A 15,964-nucleotide genomic window follows, 5' to 3' on the forward strand; every position below is an offset into this window, starting at 1 on the left:
TAGGAGGCGACCGCGCCAGGTCGTGGGGCGGAGCCTCTCCTGGCCTCCGCTCGGCATTGGCTAAATTGACAGTGGGCGGGGCTAGCAGTTGGTTTTGGATGCAAACTGGGGGCGGGGGGCGGACGCGGGGAAGGAAGGAAGGAGGCAGACGGACCCTGGTGGTCTGATTGTAAGGCAGAACGAGAACCAACGGTGACAAGCGTCGTTAGTGAGTGGACGATGGTGCTGGCCCTCTGCCCAGGACAGCAGGCTGCATGTCAGTTGCAGTTTTATTTCCTTTCGTTAAATGATTTCTAGTAAATTGCCCCTTGGCACACCCAGCTTTCCCTTTGTAAAACATGGTTCATGTACAATAAAACTACCACTGTGAATTCATGTCTTCATAGACTGGAATGTTCTTCTTTCCTAACTTTTTAAAATTCTAAGTCGTTTGGGTCAGTACTGTGACTTCCCATAGCTTAGAATTATTTAGTGAGGCCCTGGAGACGGCTCAGTGGGTGAAGGCACCCGTTGCCAGGCTTGATGGGTGATCTGAGTTTTATTCCAGGGGCCCACGTAGTGGAAGGAGAGAACGGATTTGCTGGGGAATATTATTTTAAGGTGTGTTATTTTTGTTTATGCTGCATTTGTTTAACTGTGAACCCGTGTTACTGTGCCTGTCTTAAACACCTGGTGGTCTAAGAAGGCGCTGAATGGCAAATAGCAAGGCAGGAGAGAAAGGAGTAGGCCGGGCTGGCAGGCAGAGAGGATAAATGAGAGGAGGAATCTGGGAATGGGCGAGGAGGAGGAAGACTTCAGGAACCAGCCACCAAGCTACACAGCCAGACACGGAGTAAGAAGGAAAGAAAAGGTGGACAGGAATAGAGAAAGATAAAAGCTCTGAGGCCAAAGCTAGATGGGGTAATTTAAGAAAAGCTGGAAAGACATGCCAAGCTAAGGCCAGGCATTTATAACTAAGAGTAAGCCTCTGTGGGTGATTTATTTGGGAGCAGGATGGTGCCCCTCCTCCCAAAAAAAGATCAAAGGAGCTAAAAGAGTAAAACGAGCAAAAACATACAACACCTACTCTTGCAAGTTTTTCTCTGCCCTGCACACTCGTGCTTTTATATATACAAGCACTCACCAAATAATTTTTAAAATTAGAAATGGCGGTACTTGGTGTCTGTGAGAGTCATTTTTTCTGATGTCCAGAATTTTAGAGGGATGGTTCTTCTGAGGCACCATCATCTCACAGCCATCGGCATTTACCTAATTTCAGTTTCAATTTTGTTACTTTTGGTTTCACTTCCATGGTTAAGTCACTTCTCATTACTCTCAACACTCCCACCCCCGTAATAATAATTTCTTCAATAATCTTGACAAAAAGAAAAAAAATGGGCCTATTCTCTGCCTTCCTGATACTAGGTGTTAGTGACTCCCAGGCCATTACCGGAGACTCTCAGTTCATGACCATAGCCTGTCCTCCTCTTGTGCTAAACACTCAAATATCTGTGGCCAGTTCAGGCAGAGGAGGCCTCGCCACAGCTGTCTTGGTGTTTTGACCCACTAAGGAGGGAGTTGATTTTACTGGGACAGGAAAACTGTGGTCAGAAAACAGTTCTAATCTCAGAGGGAATGAGTTAAATATGAATGGTCATGGCTGGCACCAAGGACTCAAGTTGCCCACAAATATCTTGTAGAAAGTTTCACTAGCATTTATAGCTACAGAACAGAATGAAGGCATTTTTCAAATATGTTGGTGGAAACATCGGATAAGTGGGTTACAGAAAAATGGGGAAATCTGGTATAGGTTTCTGGTGCTCTCTGATGTCATTTCTTAGATTTTAGGTTGGTGTGGAGGCCCATAGAAGTGGCTCTGCTCCATCTTGACATAATCAGAGAGTTCGAGCCTGTTACTGTTCCTTCAAGGTTAAACAACAGTATGTTTGGCCTAACTACTGTATGTATCTAATGGATATTTTACCTTAACAATAGGCTATTTGGTTTAGGGTGTGGTTTCTTGATGTTTTGGGTGTTAAGGAGGTAATTACTTTTTTTTGTTGTTGTTGATCATGGTAAGAAAGTCTGCCTTCTCCCTTTTCATTGGTGTATATAAGAACTTGGAACAATAAACTTGGGGCTGATCCCAAGTATTTACTGGGTGCCCTCCCGACTCTATCTCTTGTCTATTTTTTCCTCAATCCACACTCCTTCTAAGCACAGATCTTAAAAATCTGCAGGACTGGACAGATGACCCCTCAACGTGGGGCCTGGGCAGATGGTGCCAAATGTTGGTGCCCAGACAGGTAGGGGGAAGGTAGTTAATAGTCATTGATTGTATATAAATTGAGAAAATGACGGCTCCTATGGTTAAGGAGGTTTTTATTTGTTTTTTTCAAGACAGGGTTTCTCTGTGTAGCTATGGCTGTCCTGGAACTCTCTGTAGATCAGGCTGGCTTTGAACTCAGAGATCTTCCTGTCTCTGCTTCCCAAGTGCTGGGATTAAGGAATGCTGTGCCACCACTGCCCAGCAGAAGGTTTTAATTGTAGATGTGAGGAAGAGCACAGCCAGAGGCATCTGGCAGAGTCTAGAGCATGGAGAGTAGACTGAACATGGCCAGCAGGCTGGACTTGGCCATGAGAGGAGAAACCAAGAGAGGATGACAAAAGAGGACCAAGAAAGATGGGGGGGAGGGGAAGCATAGCTGAAATAGCAGAGTTATAAGGACAACGAGAAGCTGGTGGGGAGGAAAGCCCATGAGCTGGGGAAGTATTTGGTAAGGGACAGCGTGAGAAGAGCCAGGATGCCAGCATGGACTCTGAAATGTGTAACAGTTACTTGTGATACTGAGGGAGCCTAGATGCCAGCATGCTCTTTGGTATACTACAGGAACCACAGGCAGCCATTCGCCTCTTCTGACAGTGATAAGAAAATGGCTCCTTTGGTATAGGGGAACTGGCTTCATGAGTTCCAGGGGCATGCTGGCTTTTGTGAGAACCAGATGTGGGCATTAGGATTAAAGAGAGCCCACAATCATTTAACTCTGGATTTGTAACTTTCCAGCTCTCTCCAGTCTCAGTGTTCTAATTGTTCAATCAGCCCTGTGTAATCTTTTTTTTTTTATGGACTTGCTCAGTTTGTAGGAACCCCCCCCCCCACCCAGGTGTACATTTCTCTATCCCCAGTTCCAGGAGCAAGCTCTGGATGCTCCCAAGTGTCAGGGAAGACTCACACCTGTGACAGTGCCTTAGAGTTACTTTTTCTTTTGTTGTGCTTATATACCATGACCAAGGCAATTTATAAAATGAATCATTTAATTTGGGGCTCAGGGTCACAGAGCATAGATCATCATGGAGGAGTTCATGGAGCAGGCAGGTAGACATGGCTCTGAAACAGTAGCTGAGAACTTAACATTTTTGAGACAAAAATCACAGGCAGAGTGAGTGTGTATGTGTATGTGGGGGGGACAAGCTAACTAGGAATGTAGAGATTGAAACAGCAGATCCCATCCCCAGTGACACCTTCCCCAACAAGGCCACACCCTTTCCAAACAGTTCACTAACTGGTGATCAGGCATTCAAGCATAGGAATCTATAGGGACCATTCATATTCAAACCAGCACCATTAGGGAATAGCCTTTTTGGACACTGTGAAGATGTGTCTTTGCCAAGGTAGCCTTCTGATTGGTTTAATAAAAGACTAAATGGCCAATAGCTAGGCAGATAGAGGATAGGTGGGACTTGCAGACAAAAAGAATGCCAAAAAAGAGCGTGTGGATGAAGAAGGGCATGGTCTCCAGCCAGGCACAGAGGAAGCAGGAGATGAGCATGCTGTGATGAAAAAAGGTACTGCCACATGACAGAGTGTAGATAAGAGATATGGGTGAATTTAAGTTGTGAGCTAGTTAGCAACAAGCTTAAGCTATTGACCAAACATTTATAATCATTAACGAGTCTCTGTGTGTTTATTTGGGGAGCTGGCTGGTGGGAAAGAGAAAGTCCACCGATACACCACAGATGGCATCAGGAGTGGGATTGGGCTAATGGGAATGAGGAGGGGTTTGGAAAGCTTTTCTGTCCTATCCTGTGGCCAGCATGGAAGTACTGAGGGCTGCTGTGGGAGTATACAGCAGGTTATCAACAGTGTTCAGCAGGCCAACCTACCAGATGCGTGATTCTCTGATGAAGAGCTCCACCTGGAAAGGTGGAAACCAGTTGCTCCTGTCTGTAATTTCTCTCATGGGTCACTTCATTTCTTCCTTAAGAACTTGTCTTCTCTAAGAATTGCTTTGGGTGTTTTCCCACTGCTTGTATGTTTATCTTATGAAAATATTCCATTTACTGGGCACACATATCTGTGAGTGATCAGGAAGATGACTTCATTTACCTATATAATTTTGGTATATAGAAAATATATTAGTACTTGCTTCATAACTAGATCTAATTGTCCCACTAGTACCGTAGACACTTAAAAAGCCTGCTTGTTCCTTTTGCTCAGACTAACTGCACACAGTTAGCCCACTTTCACCTCAGAGAAAATTCAAACCAGAATAAAGGCTTTTTGTAAATACATCATAAGTTTAGGGCTTTACAGCTCTGCACAAGTTCAGAATCACAGGTGTCTATCCAAGGTTACTACAAAGCACCCTAAGAAAAGCAGGCCAGTTCTTCGCTTGCCAAGTCTGCTCACTTAGTACATGTCACATATATTCATGTGCTTTTCTCTAATGACAGTTTTGAGCTAGGGCCCGGTGGTGGGTAAACAGAGTTAGTGGCAGCCAGTACTGTTGTCTCCCAGTTTTGTGAGAACTTAAAATCACTTTACACTTTCCAGGCAATAGAGGAAGAGTCCTTTTGGAATTTCACTTTCCCCATCATTGCTTCCAAATAGCAAACTTGGGTCTAATATGTGATTTCAAGTGATTTTCTTTGCTAATTTTCCAGTCCTTAACAGTTTTAGTAGAGAAAGCCTCATTCCCAGCCAGTGATTCACTGAATCCCGTAGCAACAGTGGTGGCTCAGTAGGCGCCTTCAAGCCTGCAGACACCCATTTTGGCAATGCAAGCTGCTAATTTGCTGAAAGCAAGTTGGCCTGAGATCAGTTTCCAACTATCCAATCTGTGGAATCTGCTAAATTTACCAACTCACCAAAATTAAAAAAAAAACTAATGTTACTAGTTTTTCTCAATGAATGTTAACATATTATGAAAACATTCCTTTTGAATAACTTGGAAAGGGTCGGGGTTTGAGAAGATGGAAGGTCTCTCTCTGTGATTGAGGCTAACCTCTAACTTGCAGCGATTTTCCTTCCTCAGCCTCAGGAGTGGGATTGGGCTAATGGGAATGAGGAGGGGTCTGGAAGGCTTTTCTGTCCTATCCAGTGGCCAGGATAGTACTGGGATGAGGGGCTTGTGCCACTCACTGTGCCTGGTGAACCTTTATGACAAACTGTGGAAATACACCTTTTTGATCTTTGTATGCTAAGTGTCCATGTATACACTTACGGATATAAACAAAATTTCAGCACGTCATGGATTTTGGCGCAGCCTTTCCACCTGCAGCTCATCCTATCACTCACGGCCTAGGGCACATTGGTACCCAGTCCCTCATTGTGTCTCTGGACACACACTCCAGTGCATCCTCTCTGCAACCCTGTTCAGTGCAACCCTGTTCTAGAAGCCCCTTTTCTTAGAGGTCTTCTTCTCTGCCTGGACCAGGCTGCGGTCTAGGGCTTTGTGAGCGACCACTGCATAAAATTGGGTTTGGCAGTCAGATGGTCTTAATCATGCCTTGGCCCCAGGGTCTTTCGCCAAGCATTCTCTTTAGGAATGCTGGCAGCTTCCGGCCCGAAGGCTAACTGGCGTTGTGGGACTGACAGGAGGAGCCCGCAGTCACAGAAGAGCTCGAGCTTTGGCGGTGGTTGAGTCAGCGTGATCAGCTCAGGGATTGGCGATGGTTGGGAGGAGGCGTGGCAATCTCAGTTCCGCTCGTGCATTGGCTGAGGTTTGTTCAGGGGCGGGTCTGGGGTCAGCGGGACCTGACTCCGATTGGTTGGGGCTTGGAGCAAACCCTGAGCGTGGCCGTCTCCAGGGCAACGTGACGCGCTCCTGTGGTGGCTCTACATCGCTGGGTGCGCTCTGAGATGCTTGGTGCAGTCTAGGCCAAAGGTGTGTGTCTGCTGAGGGCGGCCGGAGGTCTGCGGGCGAGGCTAGATCCCATGTGGTTTTGACGGCCCTTGCGGTGATGACCGCTCTGGAAAGGCCAGGGAACCCCCCAGAAAGGCCAGCGAACCCTCAGGAGCTAGAGGGGTCTACTTGGAGACTCCGAAGAAGGTCACCCAAGTCTGATGGGACTGCGGGCGGGTCCCCCAGCAGCCACTGTCCTCAGTCCTAAGGGCGAATTGTGAACACAGATTTGCTTCTAGGTTTGAAGAAGAGAGACATGGAAGACTCGCGTTCCGTTGTCACTCTGGACTCCCGTGGCTCGAAAACTTACAACCCCAGAGGTCTGGAGGGACGAAGTAGTCAGTCTCCTGACACCGAGAGCCAGGAATCTGTGAAGAGCTATACCTTCTTCAACAGAAGGTGCAGGGGTCCTGCTGGCAGGAAGATGCAATCGGCACCTAAGGGCAATGAGTCAGCTAGAATTCAATACTGGGGCAGGTCTCAAACATTGCTAAAGGGACCTGGTGTGGTGGCACCCTACCTTAATCCCAGCACTGGGGAGACAGTGGCATGCAGATGTGTCTGTTCAAGGCCAGCCTGGCCTATATAAGGCAATCCAGGCCAACGAGGGCTACATAGTGAGACCCTGGCTCCCATACTACTACTCCTCACCCCCTTCCTCGTCGTCCTCCTCCTCGTCCACCTCCTCCTCCTACATCGTTAAAGGTTCCTTAAACCTCCCTAGCCTAGTCCCAAGTATACCAATCCAAGAGGGGAAAGGATGGTCAAGTAGAAGCAGGAATCCCATGCCCGTTCTTAGGACTGTCCGAGTAATCCTATCCACTTCTAGGCAGTTGAAGGAATGGCCCTTGTTACCAGCATATCTCTTCACTACGCGGCTGATAATAGTAGGGGCTGCTCGGCCAGGAACCTCAGCAGAGCCTGGTCTGTAATAAACCCCCACCTGCACTGGTGTTTAGGAGTCTAACATAAGAATTTACATCTCCGAGCTGGGATGTGGCTCAGTTGTTTGTCTAGAATGCCCAAAGCCCTGGCTTTGAATCCCAACACTGCACAAACCTGTCGCGGTATTGCGTGCCTGCAGTCCCACACCTGGGAGGTGGAGGCAGGAGGATTAGAAGTGCAAGGCCATCACTGTGGGTGCATTAAGTCTGAGGCCAGTATGGGCCACCGGAAGACATGTTGGAGAGAAAAAAAGGAAAGCAGAGAATTCACAACAGCACAGCAGTGCCTTCAGCCTCATTATGATCGTTTGGGTGTCTGTCCTTCTTGACTTCTTTCTGTCTATATAATACACCAAATGTGGGTTTTGTCTTCTTCAAATGTGATCCTTACTTTATTGGGTAGATGGTGAGCTTAGGCTCAGTTGCCCTTAATAGGTACTCAAGGATTGACTGGTGGACTGGGTTAGGGCTGTGTTAGTCAAGGTTCTCCAAAGAAACAGAACGGACAGAATAAATGTATGTATGTGCACGCGTGCACACACACACAGAGGATCCAGACTCTCTGTGTATTTCCCATCTTTATGTAGCTTTTTTCTTTTATATTACTTTATTCCTTTTTAAGAACTTTCTCTACCCTTTTTCTTTTCTCTTCCAAGTGTATTTTTAACACACTGTAGTCCATTTAGGGTTTCCCCCCCCACCTGAATCTATCTTTTGTGTGTATCTGCATTCCTTTCGGTCTGCATGAGCAAAACCCCTAAATCTGCCATGTAGTTTGCTGGTGGAGCCCTCAAGCCTGCAGGCAGTGGCTAGGAGAAGCTTCTCTGTATTGTGGCCCATGTGAGAGACTTCAGAAACCTGCCACAACACTTACCTCATGGTGATTGGCTGCCAACTCCATGTCACAGGTAGCTGTGGGGAGACATGTCTCTCTGCATTGCAGCTGGCACGAGACTAGGAAGCTGAGTCTGACTCCGTTTTTTGTGTATTTAGAACCTTTTCTTAGGTGGATCTATGCCAGATAGTGGGTGCCATTTGTAGGCAGAAGTTTCCTGTCTCAACTGCGTGTTCCAAAATAACTGGCAGCTGCTTCCCAAGTAACTGACTTGGGAGACTAAATATAAATTATAAATGCTCAGCCAATAGCTCAGGTTTACTACTACCTGACTCTTACATATAACTCAATCCATATTTCTTATCTATGCTTTGTCACGTGGCTCATGGCTTGTTACCCCATTTTCTACTCATCCTGCTTCCTCAGCGACTGGCTGGCGTCTCTTCTGACTCCACCCTTCTTCTTTCCATCATCCTAGTTTGGTTGCCCTGCCTATAATTCCTGCCTGGATACCGGCCAATCAGCTTTCTATTAAAGCGATCCGAGTGACAAATCTTCACAGTGCACAAAAAGCTTGTTCCGCAGCAATGTATAAAAGCACAATAGTACAACACATATACTATACGCATGTGATTACTAAAGTGGCTTACAGGCTGTGGTCTGAGTATTCCAACAATTTCTGTCTCCTCAAAGAATGGAAGTTGTCCAGGTCACAGGTTTGGATCTTTCCCCTGATCTTTGGCACTTGTTATAACATCAGAGAAGTAGGCTCCAGCAACAGGAATGCCTCCGCAGGGTAGATGAACTTGCCAGCAAGAGTGAGGGCAAACAAGCAGAAGCAAAAGCTTCCTCCTCCTATGTCCCGGCAGCGACCAGACAATGTGACTCAGATTTAGCATGAGTCTTCTCTCCTCAAATGCTCCAACCCAGAAAATCTTTCACAGGTGTGCCCAACTGTTTGGGTTTTCGTTGATTTCAGATGAAGTCTGGTTGACAGCCGAAGTTAATCATCACAGGGTCTAAGGGGTCCCATGTTGTGTGATGCCAGCTAGACATTGGAATTGGTCTCCAGAGCAGAGGCATCAGCATGCAGCATCCGGAGAGAACTGAGAGGGGCCTGAGGGGGGAGTGTTATGGGCTTAGGCTGAGATCCTTGTCTAAGTAACAACTTATCCCTTGAGAACACAAGGCCAAGAGGGAGGCAAACCTACCTTGGACACACCTCTCCCTACTACGGCTTATGCATCCGGTGTCTGTCCATTTGTCTGTCAGTTTGCTGCCTCTCCAGCTGCTCTCAGACCTTTCCTGGGTCTACTTGTGCGTCTGAGTGTCTGTTTCTTGCTCAACCTGGGGCTTGTACTGCCAGCTCAGGAGGGAGGACTGTGCCGTGGGCAATCTGTCTGGAAATAGCTAGAGGGACTGACTGGTCCTATGTCCTGGGTGGGCACATTTACTCTTGACAGTTTGTACCCTTCCTGCACAGTTCATTTCCTGAGCAGCCCCACAATCATGGCATCTTCTATGCCCCAGTTTCCCTTTGGGGAAATGCGGAGCCTTAGGGTTATCAGGAGAGCAACATGAGATGGAGGGGCGGCGCTCTGCATGTAGTCACTGTCATGGCCTTCCTAGGGACCCTTCAGTGCATCCCAGGGAGGATGATGAGGAGTCCGAAGCTCCCCCGAGAGAGCGGGACCTGAAGGGGACCTACATCCAGCTCGTACAAGGGGTGCAGGAGTGGCAGGATGGCTGTGTCTACAGAGGGGACTTCGGACTCAACATGAAGCTCGGATTTGGCGAGTTCTCTTGGCCCACAGGCGAGGTAGGTGGCTGCAGCAGGGGCCTTTCTCCTGAGAGCAGGTGTTGCCCGCAGGATAGGGTTAAGGCTTTCGACAGGAGATCCCCAGAGGAGCTCTCTGCGCACCTCTCCATCATGTCATGGTTTCCTGGGGGTCATGCATGCAGTTTGGGAAGCTGTGACTGAAGAAGATAATCGCTTGTCCTGCATGGATGTTTCATTATTTAAAATATTTGTATTCTTTGACAGTTTCATAGTGTAGAGGATTTACCTTGAGCATATTTACTCCACTCTCTACTCTCTCCAACCCACCCAGCACGTTCCCTTCCCATCTTAATGTCCTCTCTCTTAAAATAACTCGCTAAGTCCAGCTGGTGCTCCTCCCATTTGCTTGGTGTGGAGCCCTCCCCTGGAGCATGGGGAGCAACCACACTCCTGGAGGAAATGGGCTGTCTCATCCCCAGCAGCCACTGACTGCCAGCAAACAGCTCCTCAGCTAGGGATGGGGCCTTGTGAGCCGCCTCCCCGTCTGCTCGGAATCCTACGCAGGTCTTGTGCAGGTAGCCACACATGCTGCGAGCTCAGGAGCGTAACAGCCATGTCATGCCCAGAAACCAATACGTCACAGCTCTCCTCCCCGGCACATCCTACCCCACTTCTTCTACAATGTCCCCCGAGCCTCAGAGGTGGGACAATCACTTATTCTCAGCACTTTGACCAATTACCAATCTCTGCACTGATTGATGCCCACTACAAAAAACAAGCTTCTGCCCAGGTTGAGGGCAGTACTAATCCATGGATATAAATATAAATAGTGAGAAGGCAGCTTGACGACATACGCCAGTTTGGCAAAATAACAGTAGTAGGTTTCCGCCCCCAAGGGGGGCTAAATGTTTTAAAGCTTCGGATTATCACAGAAACTCACACATTTTATCCTATTGAAATTGCTTGCTGCTTAAGATGAAAATGATGGCAAAGGATATTCTTAACTATAGAATTCACGTAGGCCCCCATGCTAGGCTATGCCCAGGACCTAAGTGACGACTTCTTGGAGGCAGGGATCCAAAACTGGAGCCCATGCCCAATTTGTTTGTGCTTCCTGTGTCACTGGTTGGGCCCAGGGGGCAGCAAAGCTGGGGGTGCACTGTGTCTGGAAGCCTGGCTGGGTCAGCAGGGATGCATTGCTATGAAAAGTTCCAGATGTTCGATTTTCCTACCATCCATGTCCAGGTAGAGGACTTGGAGAAAGAGATGAGGGCAGTGTCTTAGTTAGGTTTCTATTGCTGTGAAAAGACACCATGACTATGGCAACTCTTATAAAAGGAAACATTTAATTAGGGGGCTCGATTACAGTTCCAGAGGTTCAGTCCATTATCATCATGGCGGGAGCATGTCAGGGTGCTGAGATGTGGTGCTGGAGAAGTAGCTGAGAGTCGAACGTCTTGTAGGCAGGGCAGGAAATGGTCTGAGGGTCGCGCTGAGCAAAGCTTGAGCGAAAGAGACCTCAGAGTCGGCCCCCACAGTGACACACTTCCTCCAACAAGGCCACACCCCCGAGCGCCACTCCCTATGAAGTTATGGGGGCCAATTACATTCGCACTTCCACAGGTAGTCTAGGAGCCCTGGCACTGGAACCTGTCTGATGCTGCTCATGGCATGTGGGGGGTCATGGGCTCCTCTTGTGCGCCTTTGTTCCAAGTGTGGCTCTCCCTCTGGCAAGGGCTTCTCTAACCGCAAGGCTGGGCTTGCCTGGTCCAGTCCTCCCTCCAGCATCTAGTCCCTCTTGTTTGCTCAAGAAACAGTGGAAGGAACAGAGTTTCTCAGTCTAGTTCCTAAAGTCCCCTGAGCCCAGCTCCAGTCTGGAGGCTGCGTTGATCCAGGCAGCTGGGGCCTGGGGCAGGGCAGAGGTAGGCATACTTGGTCATGTACTCTTTCTGCTGGGAGCATTTCAGAGCAGGGGAATTACACAGGGGGTGTGAATCATTAGAGGTGCACTTGTCAGAGGAGAGCAATGGGGGAAGGAGCAGCTGTTTAGGGTGAGGTCTTAGGAGAAATGACGTGTTGGGATGGGAAGAAGGGCGGGAGTCCTCCAAGATCTGCAATGGGAGCAGCTGTGGGCAGAGCCTCCAACCCAGCCCTGGAACTCAGGGATGTCAGGAGCTGGCGTGTGGCTCCTGATGATGGTGATACCCGTGTGTTTGTGTCTCAAGTCTTCACCTTGCTTCTCATTTGCCCACTGTTCATGACTTCTTGAGAAATCACAACCAAGAGCTGCTGGCTCAGCCTTTTCTGAGGAGGGAGATGCCACCTCACAGCATATGGGTCAAGTACAGTGCCTGGGGCATGGGTGACACCTTCCTTTCCCCTCTCGTCCCCTTTGAAACACCCACCTGGCATTGTCACCTGAAGGGCTCAGGACAAGGGCATAGAGGCTCACAATGGACCCATAAGTGAACCCCACCTTGTCCTTAGCTAGGCTCAGGGTCCCCGACCAGCAAGCATCCTGCAGCCAGCTTGACCTCTGTTACCTGAAGGAGAGCTCATTATGGGTGGGGCCAGGACTCCTAAGAGGGGAGATCACTCTGCCACACCTAGGGCTGGTGCTGGCCTGACAGCAGCTCCAGGCAGTTCTAACACCCCCACCCAAGTCCAGACCAGAGCAGAGGGCAGGGAGTATGGACTCATAGGGCTAGTTGCCTGAAGACCCCTCCAGTTATCACATTGGTCACCTGGACTGAAAGAAGCCTTGTGTCTGGGTACCCAAGAAGCCCATCACAGCCCTGTGGTCCTCATTCTGCCAGCCAGGTGTGGTGGCCTGACTTAGCAGTTACCTGCCAGGGTGGGGGTTCCAGAGCCGAGTGGCTTCTTCCAGATAGGAGGTTCACTGACGTCTCCACTCCACAGACCTACCGCGGGCAGTTTTACCGGGACCATTGCCATGGTGTGGGCACCTACACATGGCCAGATGGCTCCAGCTTCACAGGCATGTTTTACCTCAGTCAACGAGAAGGCTATGGCACCATGTTCATGAAAACCAAGTTATTCCAGGTGAGGAAATACTATCATCATACGATAGATGGGGACCCTGTGTGGTCATGAGGGTTGGACTGTTGTGTGTTCATGTGAGGGGCAGCATACTGTGTGTTTATGAGGAGCTACTACATGTTCATGAGGGAGAGGCTGCTGCGTGTTCATGAGGGGCAAGGCTACCGTATGAACATACATGTGAGGGGTGGACCTCTGTTTATGTTGGGTGGGCCTTTGCATTTTGGGGAGAGGAGTGGGTGCAACTGTTGTCTAGGCCGCTGGAGAAAAAGACATTTAGACTCTGGAAAAGTTTAAGTAGAAGTAGCTTTCCTATTTTAGTGGCTATAATGCTACCAGCAACAAAGATATAAATAAAAAATAAAAATACACCTATCTATTCCCAGAAGGATCTTATCAAGTTATGTATCTTTTGAATTAAAAATACCATAAATGTTTATTTTTTAATATATAAAATGGATCTTTCTTATACATAACATATAAAACTTGCCTCTTCCTCCCAGGAAAAAACACAAATGACTTTCCACCCCTTAATTTATTATATATAATTTACAATTATAAGTACTCTATCACTAGAAAGTTTTGAAAGCTTCAACAGGTGTTGGTTTGTGTGCTTGGATACACTGCCCATGCCTTTGTAGTAAGTGTCCCTTCCAGTTCCAGCTAACCTTCTGCCTGTAATTGTGCCTTTGCAAGAGAGGACCACACAGTGGAGCCCTGCAGAGCTGGGTCCCGTGTCTTCCTCTTGGCCCGCAGGGCAGATCCAGCCCCATGGCTCAATGTTCTGTTGTTCCTTTGGTTACTGAAGTCTCCATGGTATGAAGCCACCACAGCTTAACGAAAAGTCCTTTAGACTGTTTCCTGATTGGGGCAATTGTGACTAAAGCTGCTGTGCGCACATGTTTAGTTTGGTTTTGTGTGTGCATGCAAACATTAAATGCAGGTTTTCATTTGTCTAGGGAATCTTCTAAGTGTGGCCTTCTGAATGCTCCCTGTCTATGATGTCTTGTCTTCTACCCATGGCTGTGGGATTCCAGTCTGCATCCCTGTGAACACTCGGTGTTACTAGTGATCCTTGCCAATAGCAATGCGTTTCATTGTGGGTGGGAGTAGTTCTGCCCTAACAGAGAGCCAGACAGCCTATCCGTCACCCCTTGCCCCGGGGGTTTATCAGTTTTGTTATTTGTTTCCCTCAGAGAATCGGCTTTGGCCCAGCTTATCTGTCATTTGGTTCTGTGTCAGCCTCAGTGTCTTCCTGTCCATCCTCCCTGTGCTCTCCTGCCTCCAGTGACTTCCTAAGCTTTTCTCACTTACTGATGGCCCACTTTGTGTCGGCTACACTCACTGGCTCTGTGTTCCACAGTTTTGATGGCCTCATATTGTCATTTCCATTCAGTTCAAAGTGCTTTGATTTCTGCTCTGATTGCTTTTTGACCCATGGTTTCTATTTTTTTTTTTTATGTTCAGACTTTGGCTTTTGCTGTTTTTTTTGCTACTGATCTCCTGTGTGCTTGCTTAATTTGCATGATTTTGGTGCTTTAAGTTAGCTGAGACTTGTGTTATAACCTAGACTATGGTCAGGCTTTTTCTTTTTCCCTTTCTCCTCCCCTCTTTCTTCCTTCCCTCCTTCCCTCCTTCCCTCCTTCCTTCCTTCCTTCCTTCCTTCCTTCCTTCCTTCCTTCCTTCCTTCCTTCCTTCCTTCCTTCTCTCTCTCTCTCTCTCTCTCTCTCTCTCTCTCTTTCTTTCTTTCTTTCTTTTGTTCTTACTTCTGTGGTGCTAAAGATCAGACCTAGGGCCTTGTTCGTGCAAGGCAAATGCTCTCTGTGGAGCTCCAGTTCCAGCCCTCTTTTCAACTGTTCTGAGATTGGCCTTTAACTCACTCTGTAACCCAGGCAGGTCTTGACTTTGTGGCCATCCTGCCCAGCTTCCTGAAAAGCTGTGATTAAAAGCCTTTATCACCATGTCTACCCAGCACGTCTGACTTTGCAGTGTTTGTTTTGAAAATTTGTTTGTTCACATGAAGGCCAGAGGACAACTTTGTGGAGTTGGTTCCACATTTACATGGGCTCAGGGAATGGGATTCTGGTCACTAGGTTTGCCTAGCAAGCTTCTCTACCTGCTGAACCTCTCATGGGCCCAAGGCCAACGTTTAAAAACATGTCAGCAGTTGCTGGCCACAGTGTTTTCTGAGTCACATATTTTTGATGTTTGCGGTTTTTTAAGTTGAAAATAAAGTGTTTTTTTTTTTTTTGGTTTGATGATTGTGTCAGTACTCAAACATGGTAAGTTATAATGTCTCACCACAATTGAAAACATTTTTTATTTAAAATACTCCTTAGAGTGCCACATTCAGTTTTGTATACTTTGAGACCATGTTACTTATTTGATGAGTAAAATTTTGGATTTAGTGTATGTCCCTGGTATTTGTCTTATGCTCTTTTACTATAATGAATTTATATGCCCTCTTTAAAAATAATCTCTTCAGGGCAGCTTTAATCCTAGCCTTGGGAGGCAGAGGCAGGTGGCTATCTGTGAACTGGAAGCCACATTGGTTTGTGTAGCAAACACAAGGACAGCCAGGGCTACATAGAGAGACCCTGTATTAAAAGCAAACAAATGAAATAAACAAATGAAAACCAAAACCCAAACAAGCAAAAGCCCTCCTCAATATTTCATGACCCAAGGTCTGTTAATAAGGTTATAGAAATTTTGGGACATTATTTTCACTGTGGTATATCTGTCACCATAACTTTAAATCATTTTAGATATTTCCTCTTTATTTTTTGAAAACGTGTGTGTGCTTATTTAAATTTAGTTCAGTAATGGTCACTGGCCAGTTAGATCTGCCTTGTCCCGTACAGTAGCCGAAAGCCATCGTGATGGTGTCTACTGAATGGTTGTGCTACACCTCTCCAAACCAAGGAGTTCTGTAAATGTGGAACACACACCAGGTTCTTTATTATGGCAGTGCTGGGGTGGAGCCCAGGGCCTTACACACTTGAGGGAACATGCTCTACTGATCTAGACCTTCAGGTCCCACAGACCAGAGCACAAAATTTATTAAGAAAAAAAAGCAAAATATCTGAAAAGCTTTGCATATCAGAGTGATATTTCAGAAAGGTTGGACGAAACATAAATGCTGTAGTGAAGTGAGTTCCCCCTCGGGACAGGGGATGCAGCC

The 15,964-nt window shown here is 47.4% G+C and overlaps 1 protein-coding gene across 6 annotated transcripts in view; it reads left to right on the forward strand.

The window, feature by feature from the left end:
- The first annotated feature begins 6,010 nt into the window (after positions 1–6,010).
- The window catches only part of Ankmy1 (ankyrin repeat and MYND domain containing 1), a 46,440-nt gene continuing 36,486 nt past the window's right edge, over positions 6,011–15,964 (forward strand). For all 6 annotated transcript variants that reach the window (XR_005879799.1, XR_005879797.1, XM_040753005.1 and 3 more), the window contains exons 1-4: positions 6,011–6,146; positions 6,404–6,563; positions 9,573–9,762; positions 12,643–12,786. Coding sequence is in view for 4 of the 6 variants with exons in the window: in XM_040753005.1 (XP_040608939.1) it covers positions 6,421–6,563; positions 9,573–9,762; positions 12,643–12,786 (477 nt within the window). In the remaining 2 variants the exon portion in view is untranslated. The remainder of the gene's footprint in view (positions 6,147–6,403; positions 6,564–9,572; positions 9,763–12,642; positions 12,787–15,964) is intronic.

Source organism: Mesocricetus auratus, unplaced genomic scaffold (assembly GCF_017639785.1).
Source record: "Mesocricetus auratus isolate SY011 unplaced genomic scaffold, BCM_Maur_2.0 Super-Scaffold_100010, whole genome shotgun sequence".
In the NCBI taxonomy this organism is placed as follows: Eukaryota; Metazoa; Chordata; class Mammalia; order Rodentia; family Cricetidae; genus Mesocricetus; species Mesocricetus auratus.